This window comes from Coffea arabica, chromosome 2e (assembly GCF_036785885.1).
Source record: "Coffea arabica cultivar ET-39 chromosome 2e, Coffea Arabica ET-39 HiFi, whole genome shotgun sequence".
NCBI lineage: Eukaryota > Viridiplantae > Streptophyta > Magnoliopsida > Gentianales > Rubiaceae > Coffea > Coffea arabica.
In genome coordinates this window covers 25,395,964-25,410,243 of record NC_092313.1, presented here as the reverse complement: position 1 = coordinate 25,410,243, position 14,280 = coordinate 25,395,964, and the positions used below count along the sequence as shown (strand labels likewise).

Sequence of the window (14,280 nt, the reverse complement as noted above, 5' to 3'; positions counted from 1 at the left end):
TAGCATGATATTAAGCATATATTATATAATCCATGTTTTGGTCCAATGTTTAGTAGTTAGATACCCTCTTTTAAGTTAAAAGCATAATGAATTTCATCATCTGTTTTGGTTCCTTTTACACAAAAATCTCATTATAGAACTTCTAGGGTTAATTCCATTCTGCACCCTTCAGTTGTACTCAAATTCCCACTTTGGTCCTTAAACTTTAAAATAAGACTCTTTAGTCCATAAACTATAAAATTTATCTTACTTAAATAACATCAATAAGGAAGTGAGACAGATTTTATGCCTAAGTGAGTATACTTTAGAGGAAAAATGGGGGCAAATTTTATACTTTAGGGACTGAAATGGACAAGTTTTATAATTAAGGGACTAAAGCGTCCCATTATAAAGTTTAGGAACTAAAGTGAAAATTCGGGTCTAATTAAAGGGTGCAAAGTGAAATTAACCCAAACTTCCACTCAGATTTCAACCATTTGTTACATTATAGAACTTCTACTCAGATTTTTTTACATTCCATTTTTTCACTGCCAAGACATAACAAATTTTGGAAATCATTCAAAATATGAAATCGAATGATAATAAGTACAAAAGTATTAGAACTTGTTTTGATCAAACTCCACGGTTTAAATAATTCAAGAATCTGTTGTTACTGCCAACAAATTCCTCTATTAGGACCATACATGCCTAAATAGAGGTTATTCAGCCAGGAAACTCCAAATCTCAAAGCATCTAATTGTATCTATGGGCGATCAGATCAATTGCAAAAGCAAAGTTCTTAGCTACCTCAATGTAAAGTTCCACTTGTTGCAAGAGCTTAGCACAGACGCTTACATTAGTTTGTTAAGGATTAGAAAGATCAGCACCAGAAGAAGAGTCACCACCCCAGAGCCATCCCCCTCGTTATTTATTTATAACCATAATAACTAGACCGGCTGCTTTGCCGCTTTCCAGGACTGGATGCAGCGAGAAAGCGTACAAGAAACATCAAGAACACAAGCAGGATTTGCATCAGGAAACTAGTTGAACTTCCAGCATCATCTGCATCTACCTCTGCTTGGAACCGAGGCACGACAATTCCCAGGACGAAGTATATGTGAGGCCAGAAGATGATCAGGCTCAGCACCAAAACCATGAGTGCAGGAACAAGCGGTGATGGCCCTCTTCTTCTTGCCATTTTCACTGGATTCTAAACTGGTCTCCACTGGGGTTGATGGAGCATAAATACCGAGACTAGTGTTGGTTGAAGATGGCTAAGAACGAATCATCCTAAGCTTCTTTTTCTTGGGATACAAAGGCTGGTGACTTGGTGCCTGTTTCTAGGGATGAAGACGCGGATTTTAGTGATCCCCATCAATGTCTGTTGCCTATATTATTCTTCGTTGCACAGATGATGCCATGGCCTAGCAACACTATCATAGTCTTGACTTCTTTGTTTCTTGGTGGAAAAAAAAAAAGAAAACAAAACGTCTGCTTTCAGGTGCTCCTAATAATGATAAATACCGATGGTACTTTCTGGACATTTTTGTTTTTTTTTAAAGAACGGCCAACAACAATAGTGACCGTGACATCCCAAATACGTTATCGATCGATCGGATCGATACTTACGAGATGTAATAATAATGATAAATAATGAACCCCCATAAACTGGCTTAGGCAGGGAAGGATAAAGATCATAAGAGAGAGCATGATTATAGTCATTTAATTATTGAAGACAATTTAGACAAGAACATAGACATCATGACTACAGGCCTGAATGCAAATAATATTATGAATGAAAACTGAAAAGACTAGGAAGACCAAAATGCAGAACAATTTAAAAATCCAGATCATTTCTGCACCAGGTCATTCAAAGAACTAACGAACTGGTACAAATGTTTAAGCTTGAATGGTTCTCTTCGCATACATCTTGAGCAGGGAGTTTACGGCTGTCAGGTGTCCGCTAACATGGATGAGCCCAGACAGAAACAACTAAGCCTTTTTTGTTCACATATGACATAGTCCAGCACTAAAAAGATGACAGAATACATGTTAATCAAGTTTGACACTAAAAGGGGAATAACCCTTTGGAGAAAGTCAAGTTACTTCACAAAAACAATCAAGTAAAAGCAGTTTGCTGCACAATTCAGCTGGATCCTAGTTGCTACTCTTCCCATTAAATACTTCACGGATTAAGTTGCAGCACTTTAGTCCACCTACAAAATTACAACACTATACATTGGAGAACACAGGTGATGCTGAGCTACCCAATGTCTGCACCATCACCAGCCCAAACCTTACGCAGGACTGTACCGGAGATGTTTCTCATAGAAGTTTATCAACTGCAAAATATAGAAAAATAATTTAAGTTAAATTGTCAGAAAAAGAAATGACAACTCTGTATTTGCCAATACCTGAGCGAAAGGAAACCTGCGACTAACAGGTAGAACAATTACCAGAACAGGGTGATTGGCCTTCAGAAATTTGTTGTCCACTGTCACTTCGCTCCCATCAGATCTGTAAGGCATGGCAAAAACACAGACACAATAGGCAAAAGTATTCAGAAAACAGAGTAAATGAATATTATAAACATGAAAACCTTGTATCCAGCACTTTAGCATCCAGTCATGTCAACAAAAGTATAATTTCAGTGCTTCTGGCACTGTCAGAGATACACTTATAGCAGCCTCCCCAACTTTATTATTTACATAGGTCGCCAAATTTAAGACAGTAAACAACATTAATACAACTACCGTCCAACACAACACACAAACATACACACACAAAAACCCTCTCACATCCAACCAAAATACATGAATTTCCAGCATATATATCCTATTATTTCTTTCACCAGCGCTTTGCAATAAGTCCTTAACAGCCAATCAGAGCAGTCTAATCACAAGTTCCACCAAGTTTTGGTTCCTAATGCTTCACATTGCCCATGACCACATGCTATATACACCATAACCTGACTATATGTTTGGAAACTTTAGTTAAAACAAGTTTACATATGTTTAGACAAAAAGCAGAACCTTATCTCAAAACTGAAAGAGACATCAATTAGGGAATTCCAGTCGGTATAAGTAGTAAACAAGCACAAATTTAAAAGAAATACAGATCAACAAAGTAGGTGTTAGATCACAAACCTCTTAGCCATAAAGGTAACTGAGATATCCTGACCGTTGCTGTTTGCCGCCGCAGACAAATAGCTCACCGGCTTGACAATCTCAGTGATATCACATATATGTTTAGAACTGTCAACTTTGCTTTTAAAACGGAGATCATTAGCCATATGGTCAGAACTTTGACTCCCTGAATTCGCACTCATTCCACAAGACCCATTAGTTGCTGCTATGTTCTGTAGATTCTCTGCCATGCCTGAGGGTGAATCTTGTTTAAACCTTTTAACGGAACCAGACTTCCTCCTTTTAGCACCAGTGCAGCGACCAGATTGAACTGGTTCTGGACAATCAGCATTTTGCAGGCCATTTGCACGTCCACTTTGTTCTGACAATGGAGCTTCTTGTGCATCAATTGTATATTTGTCAACACAATCCTCATTGCTAACAGCAGCTCCTCTCAGTTCACTTATCTTAAGATTTAATTCATTTGGTTCTTCCAATAAATCAGTCCTAAAGGTTGCTGGATTCGCACCATTCTCATTATCCACACCATTGACACCAGCTTCTCCATTTGTACTGCCGGGTTCATTGAGAGGAGGAAATGGTAATGGCTTCTCAAGAATGCGAACCTTTACAGCAGGGACATTATACGTAGCAGCTGCAGGGGAACGCTGCTGCTGCTTTTTCTTTGACTGAGATTGAGCGCTTCCATATTTGCGCTTACGCCTACGTGTTGACCGTTTCCCTGACCGCAAGCTTCATAACCATCCAAGCAATACAAACAACATAAGAGAAAAACAACAAATGTTAAGCACATACAAGGGACACCAACCTAATCCCTCAGACTAAACATTAATTGACTGGACAACAAAAAACACTGACAATAAAAGAGAAGGGAAACAAAAAACTAACCTGTCTTCAAAGGCCTCAATAACATCCGAACAGGATAACAAATTTTCCAATGGCTCCCATGTATTGGCTGTCTCCGGCCAGCCTCGCCTTTGACCCCCAAAAAATTAGGAAAATTTAATAACTGATTGCTCTTGACATTAATGAATGGCAATCTAGACATGCTATAGAGAATTATATCAAATCCAGCAAAATCTAACACTTTTCTTCAAGATACTAATTGGTAATTTAAGCATTAGATCCAATGCTATGCTAAATCTATGACGCTAATGGATGGAAACTTTATACTTCCCATTGATGATTTACTCTAAATCATGCAAATCTAACATTTCCCTGCCAAAGTTCAATAGACAGATGCAAAATTACATAATGTCAGTGAGTTTGCGGATAATGTGGGTATATCCATGGGGTATGCGTGCGTGGATGTCTCTGTGTGTGTGTGTGTGAGAGAGAGAGAGAGAGAGGGAGAGGGGGGAGGAGGGAAGGCGAGGAGGAGGACTAACCATTTGATCAGATACTGAACTTCACCCTATTCATTTTTCCGCAGCATCCAACAGATTTCCAAATACCAACGAAGAAAACAAACAGCAAGCCACAAAATTAGCCATAAAAGGGGTAAAAACACGCATTACAAAAAAATCCAGCACGAAAATTCAAAATAAAAGTAAAAGCAAAGAGTAAAATTAAGCACATTAAATCGTTCATGAAAATACAATAATCAGCAGCATTAGCCCAAAAAACCATTCTTGTCAATTATCTAACCAAAATCACTGAAGCCATGAAAAGAACAAAAACCAACAACGTTTACAAAATTTCGTACATAAATTTCCCTCAAAAAAGGTTTTTGCCTTTGAAATCATTAAGCGCTTGCGTTCCTCAGCATTAACCCAAAAACCGCAAAAAAAAAATTTAAATAGAAGAACAAAGAAAAACCCACAAATGGTAATAACTTTAAGACAAATTTAAACGAGAAATTAAAACAAAAAATCATACCTTTCGGACCCTTTTCCGGCGAACGGCCTCGATCTCATAATAACCTTCGGCAAGCTTAGCCTTTTCGCCCTCTCCCTCCCCTTCTTCACCTTCACCCTCTTCCATCTGCCCCTCATCAAACTGGTCATTTGCCTTCTCCCCCTCTTCTTCTTCCTCTTCTTCCTCCTCTTCTTCCGCCTCCGCCGCAGCCACAGCAGCCACAGAACTATCCTTCTCAGCTCCACCAGCTCCTGCTCCTTTCTCCGGTTGCTTCTGCCGACCGTCGTCCGCCGGGGCATCAAGACTAGAAGGAGGACCACGAGGAGGGTTCTGATCATTTCCCATTGCTCCTCCTTCTCCGCCCTCCGCCGAGGTCTCCGGTGGAGCCGGTGGGTCCACGGAGGCTCTTCTTTTCCCTCCTTTCATGGTTTTGTTGTATTTTCTCTTTTTTTTTTCTTTCTTTCTTTCTTTCTTTTTACTCTTACTTTTTCTCTCTAAGATTTAAGGTAAGTAGGAGGGAGTGAGCGAGCTGCAGTCTTCTAGTCTGACTCTGCACAGGCTTTTATTTCTCAAGAAGATAGATACAAATATTTTCAGACTTTTTCTCTCCTTTTTTTTTCCCTTTTTCTATTCATTTAGTATTTGTTTTTGGAATTTTGTGAATTTTGAAGGGGAGGGAGGGATTTGGGGGGAAAAGTCTTGGACGGAATTTTGACATTGTTAAAATATTTGTTCTAGTATAGTACTAGTAGGACTAGCTTTTAAGTACTGTATAATAACTCTTCAAACTGTACAACTTTTGATTCATGCTGTACAAGCAATTTCGCGTTTTAAATATTCTTCAATTGTACAAGTTTTGATGAAGTATGTACAAGTTTTGGCAAAAGGAACTATACTAAAAAAAAAAAAAAAAAGATGCTCATTATCATGATTTTATGATGTTTGTTTGTACTCTTTGTAGTAGTACAAGTTACAATGCTTAAGGTACAAATATTCGTATTTATTCCATGTGGACTAGTTATATTCAAAAATTTCTTCTTGAGTATGTGTTAATGAGAAGATAATAATAGTTCAATGTATACACTGAGTTTATGTCTAGTTAATTTCCTACTCGAATATTAAATTATTCTTTTTTCCACTTATTGAATTTTTGGCTTATTTTGGTTAGTAATAACTAATAAGTTTGTGCCATCACTACAATTCAATGTAACATCTTTTTGTAGTCTTTAAAGAGTGTAAAGCAAAATATTTTTATTTTTTTTCTTTTTGGGAGAATATGGAAGCCCTTTACTTCTTTTTGTTAGTAATTTATGTGAATGCTAGATATATATATATATATATATATATAAGGTAGTAATTGCTATGAATTAGAAGCTTTTCATAATAATAGTTTTCTCTCTGTTTCCTTTTTCTTTTTTTCTCTTTATTTGCCCCTCTTTTGGGTGGGTGAGGGGAGTTGCTCTGCACTGATCTCATGAAAAGCGATAATATCTATGCAGAATTTTCATACACTGCTTGTATGGTTATCTCTCTGTTGAAATTTTAAGAAAAAAAACAAAGTAAAGAAAGTAAATATTCTTAATATTTAGCTTAGGGACTAATTTCCAATGGCCAATTCAATCCCACTTTGCTTTGCTGCTAGTGTCAATTTTGTTTCCCAATCTATAGGTTGACAAGTGTGAATACATGGACTATTAGCTTGTGCTCCACTCATTTTCTTTCATTCTCTTTTCATTTAGGAAGAAATCAAAGGAAGAGAACCTTTTTTCTTGATTCACAATCCCATTACTAGTTCTCTGCAGTTGTCATGGAATTTGGAACTCTCCATTACATTGTTGATTTCCATTGATTTCAAGAGCAGTGATTTCCTTCCTTTAGTTACATATCTTTTTGTGTTAATAGGTGGATATCTTTACATTAAATTTTTCACTTAAACTCTCTTGCATGAATAAATGAGATTCATGAATAGAAGTGTAAATTATGGGTACTGATATTAGCCAAAGAAAATGAATGCAGCTTCAATTGGAAAACCAGTTATCTCTTTTATTAAAGTCCAATGGCAAAATTAAACTAGTTTTAGGCTTATATAGAAGTAGAAAGTTTATAGGTTAAAGCATTTTATTTGTCTAATTCAATACAATCCATTGAATGATGTTTTGTTCTTGTAAATGTGCTTCATAGGGAAAGAATTTCAGATGTAGCTTTTTGTTAATTACTAGAATCCTTCTTGCCACCCCTTTCTTTAATATAGTTTAGCAAAATCTCAAGATTGGTCTTCAAATCATCAGTATTTGTTCACAAGAAAGCCCGCATGCAATGTATGTGCTGCACCATGAGCTTTTTCATCAGATATCTGCGTTTGGATTATACCTTATTTACACACACATTGACTTGTTTGCATCATCAATACATTTTCTAAGCACATTTTTATCTCATATATATCGCATCAAAAAAGTGCTACAGTTTTTTTTTAAAAAAAATTATCCCAAATAATCTCCAATCCAAACACACTAATGACTATTTTTGTACTTAATTTTTCAATAAAATCTTTTCTTTCCATTTTGGGATGCTTAATACTACCTTTTTCTTTTTGGTGGCTTGGTTGAGAGAGTGGAACTGTCTCAGTTATCTGCCAAGCATTTCTTTAACATCTATGTAGTAGTCTATTCTAGGTAACCTCTAACAAGCAGCCTTTCCTTACTTGCTTAAATATTTCTCTTCATCAACTGATATTGAAGAAAATTCAGCGAGACATCAAGGGGCACTTCTTGGCCTTCGACCAATGTGTCTTTTTAACTAGCCTGACATTGGCCAAGGCTAGTTACTGGCTATAAGACTAGAGTGGTCTTTTCATTTTTTCTTTTTAAAATTTTGCTCATACACTGACCAGGAGAAATCAGATTTTCCACAACTAATGGAGCCAAGAATTTATCACTTGACAAGTAGTAGTGATCCACTGTATCTTCTGGCACAAAGGAGAACAAAAGATCATTCATTCAGAGTGAGAATATGTGCCTTTCCACGCTGCATCTCTTTGAAATTTCTGATATTGCCTAATGAAAGATTTTCGTGTTAACTGTACAGAAACAATATCTAGTCTTGCTAGAATGATAAGAGTTCTATAGCTGGAGAAAGAAGAGAGACAAGAAAGCAAAAGGCAAGATTATGTAGGAGTAGAAAATGGAGAAAGAAAAATATAGAACAGGGAGAGCACGAGCCTCGAGATGCAAGTTGTTGCTAAGAAATATATATACTACTTTCCTGATCATTCTGGGGGGCTTATGAAAGTAAATACTGTTGCAAATGCTTCGTTCTCCGTTTGTTCTTTAATTTGCGGAATGCACATGATTCAATTTGCCTGATTCTCTCCCTGCTCACTCCCATCAACTCCCCAATCTCTTGCAATGTCTTCATCCTTCCATCCTCTAGTCCAAATCGCCATCGAATGACCTGCCTCTCCCTTGGGTTTAGAGTGTTCAAAACTTTCTCTAGGTCCTGTCTCATGAAACGCTTGACCAGCAAGTCTTCTGATGTTTCAGCTTCAGGATCAGCAATTACTTCCTGCAAAGAAGATACGGGGACAATAATCAGAAAAATATGCAATTCAGTGATGACTCATTGGCTAAAACTCCCGCCAAACAAAGAATAGAGAATTTCTGGACGCACCGAAGGTTTCAGATTCTGGTTTATCCCAATTTTCTGATCAAGAGATCTTGGAGCTTTAGGAGTCAGCATTACAGCAGAAAGCCTCTTCATTGAGAGGCCAGCTGCCTCTGCCACTTCTTCATCATCAGGATGTCTACCATTTTCTGAATACAGTTGCTTTTTAGCTTCCTTCACTCTATAAGTTGCCTCAACCATGTGAAACTGGATTGCCACAAAAATTTCACAGATTAAATGATGCACCACATCATCAGGACTTGTCCATAATTTATCAACTGTAGTTGTCTTTAGTATCTTTAAATAACAACATCGCAAACAAGGAAAGAGCAACCTTCGAGAGGGCAGCTACTGATGTTCGATTGTAGTAGAGGCTATAATATGGACTTGACTTTAGACAGACGAACAGAGGCACTAGGTCTCATTATTACTTGAAATTTACATGCAACTCAGTAGAGGAAAAATTATAAGGAGTGATCAGTTTTAAGAATCTTACCGGTAATCTAATTGTCCTAGACTGATCAGAAAGTGACTTCCGAACTGCCTGCTTTATCCACCAATGGGCATAGGTGGAGAACTTGAAACCTTTTTTAGCATCAAACTTTTCTGCACCTCGTACAAGGCCTCGGCACCCTTCCTGAGAATGAAGTTAAACAAATCAGCTCCTCAGGGAATCAAAAAAGCCCAAATCTGTTTTAAACAATTTATGTTTCAGCAAAAACCATGAATCATGCCATAGCAAAACATTTCTGCAAGGATACCTGAACCAAATCTTGGAGATTCATCCCAGCACCCTGATAATTCCTTGCAATTGAAATAACAAGACGTATGTTGCTCTTAATCATTTTATCTTTGCTTAGAGTACCATAATTCAATCGCTTCCTCAAGGTCTTCTGATCAACACCAGCAGCAGCAGCCCATTGAGCAAAAGTGGGCTCAGCTCCACAACGCTGTGCAAGTTCCTCGTGAAGTGTTTCCAGCTTTAATAGATCCTGAACCAAATCTCAAAGGTTACATGACATACAAATCAGTAAAAGGGAATAAAAGTACTGCTTATAAATCATCCCACCGAGCAATGAGGAGGAGAATGAAAGAGAAAGCATAGAACATATGACTCAATGTTAGCATAACATAGTTGATATTGCCCAAAGGCCATACAATGTGTGTCCTACTTGAATGTCGAGGTCATAGCGAGTCAGTAAACAAGGAGGCTGCATTTCTATTGTTTTCAAATTATTGGAAACTGACATCCACTGAGATGTTGATCCCAAAACTTTATTCAAAGCAACTGACAAATAAGTGTCTTTGCTGAGTGTCACACTAACCATTGGTTCACGGATTGGAAAACTTCCCAAAGGAAAAGCAATATCTAATTCCACATTCTTCAAATTAAGTAACAAAGATGGAAAAAAACTCAAAATTACAATGTGAATATTCATTAAAGAGAACAGCTACTAATCTTGAAAAGATATTGAGATGCAATTAGATTATCTACTACTTATGAGTACGCCAGAAAACCTGTAAAGCTATAAGCCCCGTGCCACATTGAGATCAAGCATTGATAAATTTATCACATGATGCTTCATCTTTGTGTATTATCAACTTCTCAAAGTTGTCCAATTTAGTAATTTGATTGCCAGATTACCCAGTGAAAAAGGAAATTGTTGTATTCGCAGGCTATTTTATTCCATTACTGTCAGAAACAGAAAATGAACAGTCAAGCTAAAAGTTTGATACTTCTGAATTTGGCTTTCTACAAGCTATCTGGATGATAAATGACAATCATCATGAGAATTCATACTTGAGTTTAATTTATGGATAAAAGTGTAGTACTCAGAACATCAATTGAAAATAAAAAAAAAACCCACAAGACTAAATATACATTAAAAAAGAAGAAAGAAAATACTGCATTAAAATTTGGTGAACCTGTATTCCTTCAGATAACTCCCGTTCTTCAGAAGCAGTTAGCAGCCTAGAAGTAGTGGCAGTTCCTCTCAAGTAGCGCAATGGATCAGAGTAATCTATTTCCTGTATGGAAGAACGCTTCTTCCTGCTAGTTGAACCTGATGATTTCACAGATACAGCACTGGCAGCTGCCCTCTCTGCTGCTCTGGCTCTTCTTGCTTTTCTTTCTTTTTGACGCTTTGATCTCACAGCTACATTATTCAACAGTTGTTCCTGCAGAAGCTCTAGTTCTTCATTAGTCGGCTCCATATCATCAGATTCAGTGAAGGGATACCAGATTGAATGATTTTCACCCAACTCAACTCCAGCAATATTTATTTCTCCTATGGTGCTAACTCTTTTCTCTAGTTGACCCAGAAGAGCCCTATTGGACAATACATCACTAGATTCAGAAAGGGTATCCATTGCTTTACTTTCTGGCTCTGTCAAGTTACCATGGTCAACCATCATGGCTGCATCCTTGGCCACCTTTAGGGCTGCCTTTGCTAAAGCAACTGCTTCAGCTGCTGCAGCTGCTATGACAGCTTCTTCATTTGCAATAAGGGATTCTGTTACCAAAGTGGCTCCAAGATTTGGCTGCACAAAAATTAAGTCAATGGACTCACTGAGTCAACAGATACACAAAAATTAAGTCACTGGAAAACAATAATAAAGACGCTCCAACTAGTATGCCATATCATCCTTCAATGTAGAGTACAAGGTCCAACAAAAGAGACATCAAATAATAAACAGCAATGCCCAGCCTAGCCGAAATAGTTGTTAATGAATAATGACCTAGGCATCAGCTCCAATTTGTGCAATTTTGAATTACCAGTGGCAAATTAAAGTTCATAGTTACTTGACCTTAGATGTTCATCATAAGCTAAAGGAAAAGTCTAGCTTATCCATCTTGCAACTCAAACAAACCATTCCACTTATTTCCCCACACCTGCAATAAAAAACCTGTCTTCTTAAGTTGTTACTTTATCATTTGAATTATAAACAAGCTCCACGAACAAAATATCTGAAGGTTGTCACTTTTTATTATTGTTTGTTATTTGTTAAGGTTGTAGAGTCATTCTGAAGCCACTATGTGCTAACCTTTATAGCTGAATCAACTGGTCCATTGTACGTCCATGGTCTATTTGCCGTAACTGAATCTGAATGAGCTTCCAGAGAAATTAATTTCAACTTCTCCATAACAAGAACTGCAGCCATTGCTGGTGATTTTGGGGCTTTCCACGAACCATCTGAAACAGAATTTGAGTTTGCTTCTAAGGACAATAGTCGCAGCTTCTCAATGTCAAGCACTGTACTTGTTGCTGATGTTGGTGCTGATGTAGTTGATAAGATGCATTGTGTTCTTACATGTATAGGATCTCTATTTTTTGCTGCATTTCAAGAAAATGTCTAAGTATTAAAGAAGATCCAGAAATAAAAAATAAAAAAAAATTGTCCTGTTACTCAAACAGAAATCTCAGTACTAACATCCAGAAGTATTATAACACAAAGAACCAGGGCTTAGGCCAATATGCAGTTCCTCAGTTAGATACTATACTACGAAAGTTTAAACATTGAAATTAACAAATAAGAACAATAAGAACACCATAATTTCTTTCAATCAAAATACATCCTCCAAATCACAAAATCCAATTAAGGAAGCATCAATTCAGATCAATGTAATATGATCTATAGAAAACTAAATGTTTGCATTTACAATTATGAAGACTAACAGCGCTAATATCTCCCAGGAGAAAATAACATTACTTGTGTTCATCCTAATGCACCATCTAGCCGATCTTAAGGCTGCAAGCTGAATTGCCAGAAGGGTTTTAATTTACATGCCCAGTTCAGCATTCACATGAGAAATACTTTAATTTTCTTTCTTTCTTTCTTTCTTTTTCTTAGGGTGGGGAGGCTCTGCTCAGAAGACAATTTACATGGTAAGGATCTCATAATTAGAGACTAAGTTCTACTTACAGAGTAACCAAGATTATAATGCCAAAAAGTAACAATAGATAAACTTGAATTTAGCTTCTGAAACAATGTTAACAGCTAGTTGAATACCAAGTGCTCCATTATAATACTTCATTAGATGCCTAACAATGTGATGGGCCCCATTATCTTGACTTTGTTTAACACACGCTTGCACCAGCAAAGCTCTAGCACAGGCCACAAACTCATTGGCAAATCATTAATGCAACCCACTTACACCTGACTGCGCCGTCTCATGGTATCAATCTAGGAAGAAAACCAGTTAAATTCTTTTCTGTTTTCCTTTTCATTTCCCCTCTTATGGACTTCCCAAAGTTCAAGAAAACCAGAAAAACAAAATCAAAATTCACTTTTATCCTACAAAAACAAAACAGCCAAAAAATGAGCAAACTACAAGTTCATTACTCATTAAGCCTATGCTTTTACCCATCTCTCAATTTCATTCGCGATCTAAAAAATAACAGCTGAATCTAGTCCTTTCTTAATCCAAAGAATAATGCCGCCTCCCCACCCCTGCCCTAACTCCCAAATAAATCACAAGCTAACTTAATATACAATCCAAATCATGCACGGACAAATAAATAATAGGTAATAATAACATTCCACTAATTATACCAACAAAAAAAAAAACTTCAACCACATCAAACTTACTTGCAGCAGCACGACTCAATACAGATTTGAAATGCAGCATCAGCTATATTAAGGGAAACCAATCCCAGAACCCACAAACACTTAATTTTAACCACTTTAATTCCAATCCAAAACTATTAAATTAGCAACCCACAAAAGTAAAATGCAAAAACAGAAAAATAGTAAAAGAAAGAGTTCAAAAACTTACAGAGTTGGGGGGCAGAGTGTTGATGGGATTTGAAGGAAACACCAAAAGCATCCGGCAAACACCTGAACTGTGGCAATAGACAAGACATCTTCTTCCTTCTACTGCTCTCAACTTATTATATCCATACATAAGTAGTCCCTGGTATATTACTATTTTCTTCTTATGTGCTTATGTATATATTCTTCAAGCATGCTACCAATTGCTACTGATACATAAGTAAAAATGGGATTTTTCTAGTTTTCTGTTTTGAGGCAATGAAGGTTTGATATTGGCCTAAGACTATAGTACAATGTTCAAAGTGCCATCCTTGCTAATGTTTGTGGGTGGGGCGAGAGAGAAGACTGGACAAGAGAAGAGAAGAGGGAGTTTTGGGTGTTTCAGAATGCGATAGAATGAAAGGATAAGGGGGATGATAGTCTGCTTCAAGAATGAGGAGGAGAGAAGGACAAGCAGTCCACTGTAGTAAGGCTTTCAATTTTGTTTAGTAGTATCTAATGGGGCTTTGTCAGTGGATTTGGGTGCGGCCGGCTTGTACATGGTCCGAATGCTTGTTAGGAAAATTGTTCGAGTTGGTTTTGTATAAAATATATAAACTATAATTTTATATACACATGATATAACTTATTTTCAATAACGCATAACTATAAAATAAAATTTTATGAAATTAATACATGTTGTAAAAAACAATGTACAAGATACAATCTGGACTTTTTATTTTTTATTTTGTCAAATCTTAGCCAGAACCTTCAGGAACGATTACTTTCTTACAACCCTTCCTACCCCCGCTCCGGCCGGTTTGAGGTGATAGTAGTAGTAGTAGTAGTGTAGTTTCCACCCAAAAAATGGAAAAAAAAAAAGTGT

At 37.0% G+C, this 14,280-nt stretch overlaps 2 protein-coding genes across 3 annotated transcripts; both read right to left on the bottom strand.

The window, feature by feature from the left end:
* Positions 1-1,805: 1,805 nt before the first annotated feature.
* Positions 1,806-5,531, bottom strand: LOC113732136 (chromo domain protein LHP1-like). 2 transcript variants are annotated; one of them, XM_027257781.2, is made up of 6 exons: positions 5,004-5,531; positions 4,514-4,539; positions 4,014-4,100; positions 3,126-3,857; positions 2,394-2,496; positions 1,806-2,321 (listed from the first exon to the last, which is right to left on the bottom strand). In XM_027257781.2, exons 1-6 carry the CDS (start codon positions 5,406-5,408, stop codon positions 2,277-2,279), a joined length of 1,398 nt encoding a protein of 465 aa, XP_027113582.2. In that variant the 5' UTR covers positions 5,409-5,531; the 3' UTR covers positions 1,806-2,276. The 2 variants fall into 2 exon arrangements, with proteins under 2 accessions (XP_027113582.2, XP_027113583.2); XM_027257782.2 differs by having other exon boundaries at positions 2,436-2,496; positions 5,004-5,530.
* Positions 5,532-8,013: 2,482 nt separating this feature from the next.
* Positions 8,014-13,887, bottom strand: LOC113732135 (RNA polymerase sigma factor sigB). Its single transcript, XM_027257780.2, has 7 exons — positions 13,420-13,887; positions 11,688-11,977; positions 10,569-11,183; positions 9,404-9,634; positions 9,139-9,279; positions 8,649-8,849; positions 8,014-8,543 (listed from the first exon to the last, which is right to left on the bottom strand). Exons 1-7 carry the CDS (start codon positions 13,505-13,507, stop codon positions 8,262-8,264), a joined length of 1,848 nt encoding a protein of 615 aa, XP_027113581.1. The 5' UTR covers positions 13,508-13,887; the 3' UTR covers positions 8,014-8,261.
* Positions 13,888-14,280: the final 393 nt, after the last annotated feature.

Excerpts from the sequence above, each read along its gene's own strand:
- LOC113732136 (XM_027257781.2), bottom strand. The coding sequence starts at position 5,408 with ATGAAAGGAGGGAAAAGAAGAGCCTCCGTGGACCCACCGGCTCCACCG. Across the intron at positions 4,540-5,003 it reads GCCGGAAAAGGGTCCGAAAG|GGTGAAGTTCAGTATCTGAT; the intron begins GTATGATTTTTT and ends AAAAATGAATAG. Across the intron at positions 2,497-3,125 it reads GTTACCTTTATGGCTAAGAG|ATCTGATGGGAGCGAAGTGA; the intron begins GTTTGTGATCTA and ends CATGCCTTACAG.
- LOC113732135 (XM_027257780.2), bottom strand. The coding sequence starts at position 13,507 with ATGTCTTGTCTATTGCCACAGTTCAGGTGTTTGCCGGATGCTTTTGGT. Across the intron at positions 9,280-9,403 it reads ATCTCCAAGATTTGGTTCAG|GAAGGGTGCCGAGGCCTTGT; the intron begins GTATCCTTGCAG and ends CTTCATTCTCAG. Across the intron at positions 8,850-9,138 it reads CTAGGACAATTAGATTACCG|TTTCACATGGTTGAGGCAAC; the intron begins GTAAGATTCTTA and ends GTGGCAATCCAG.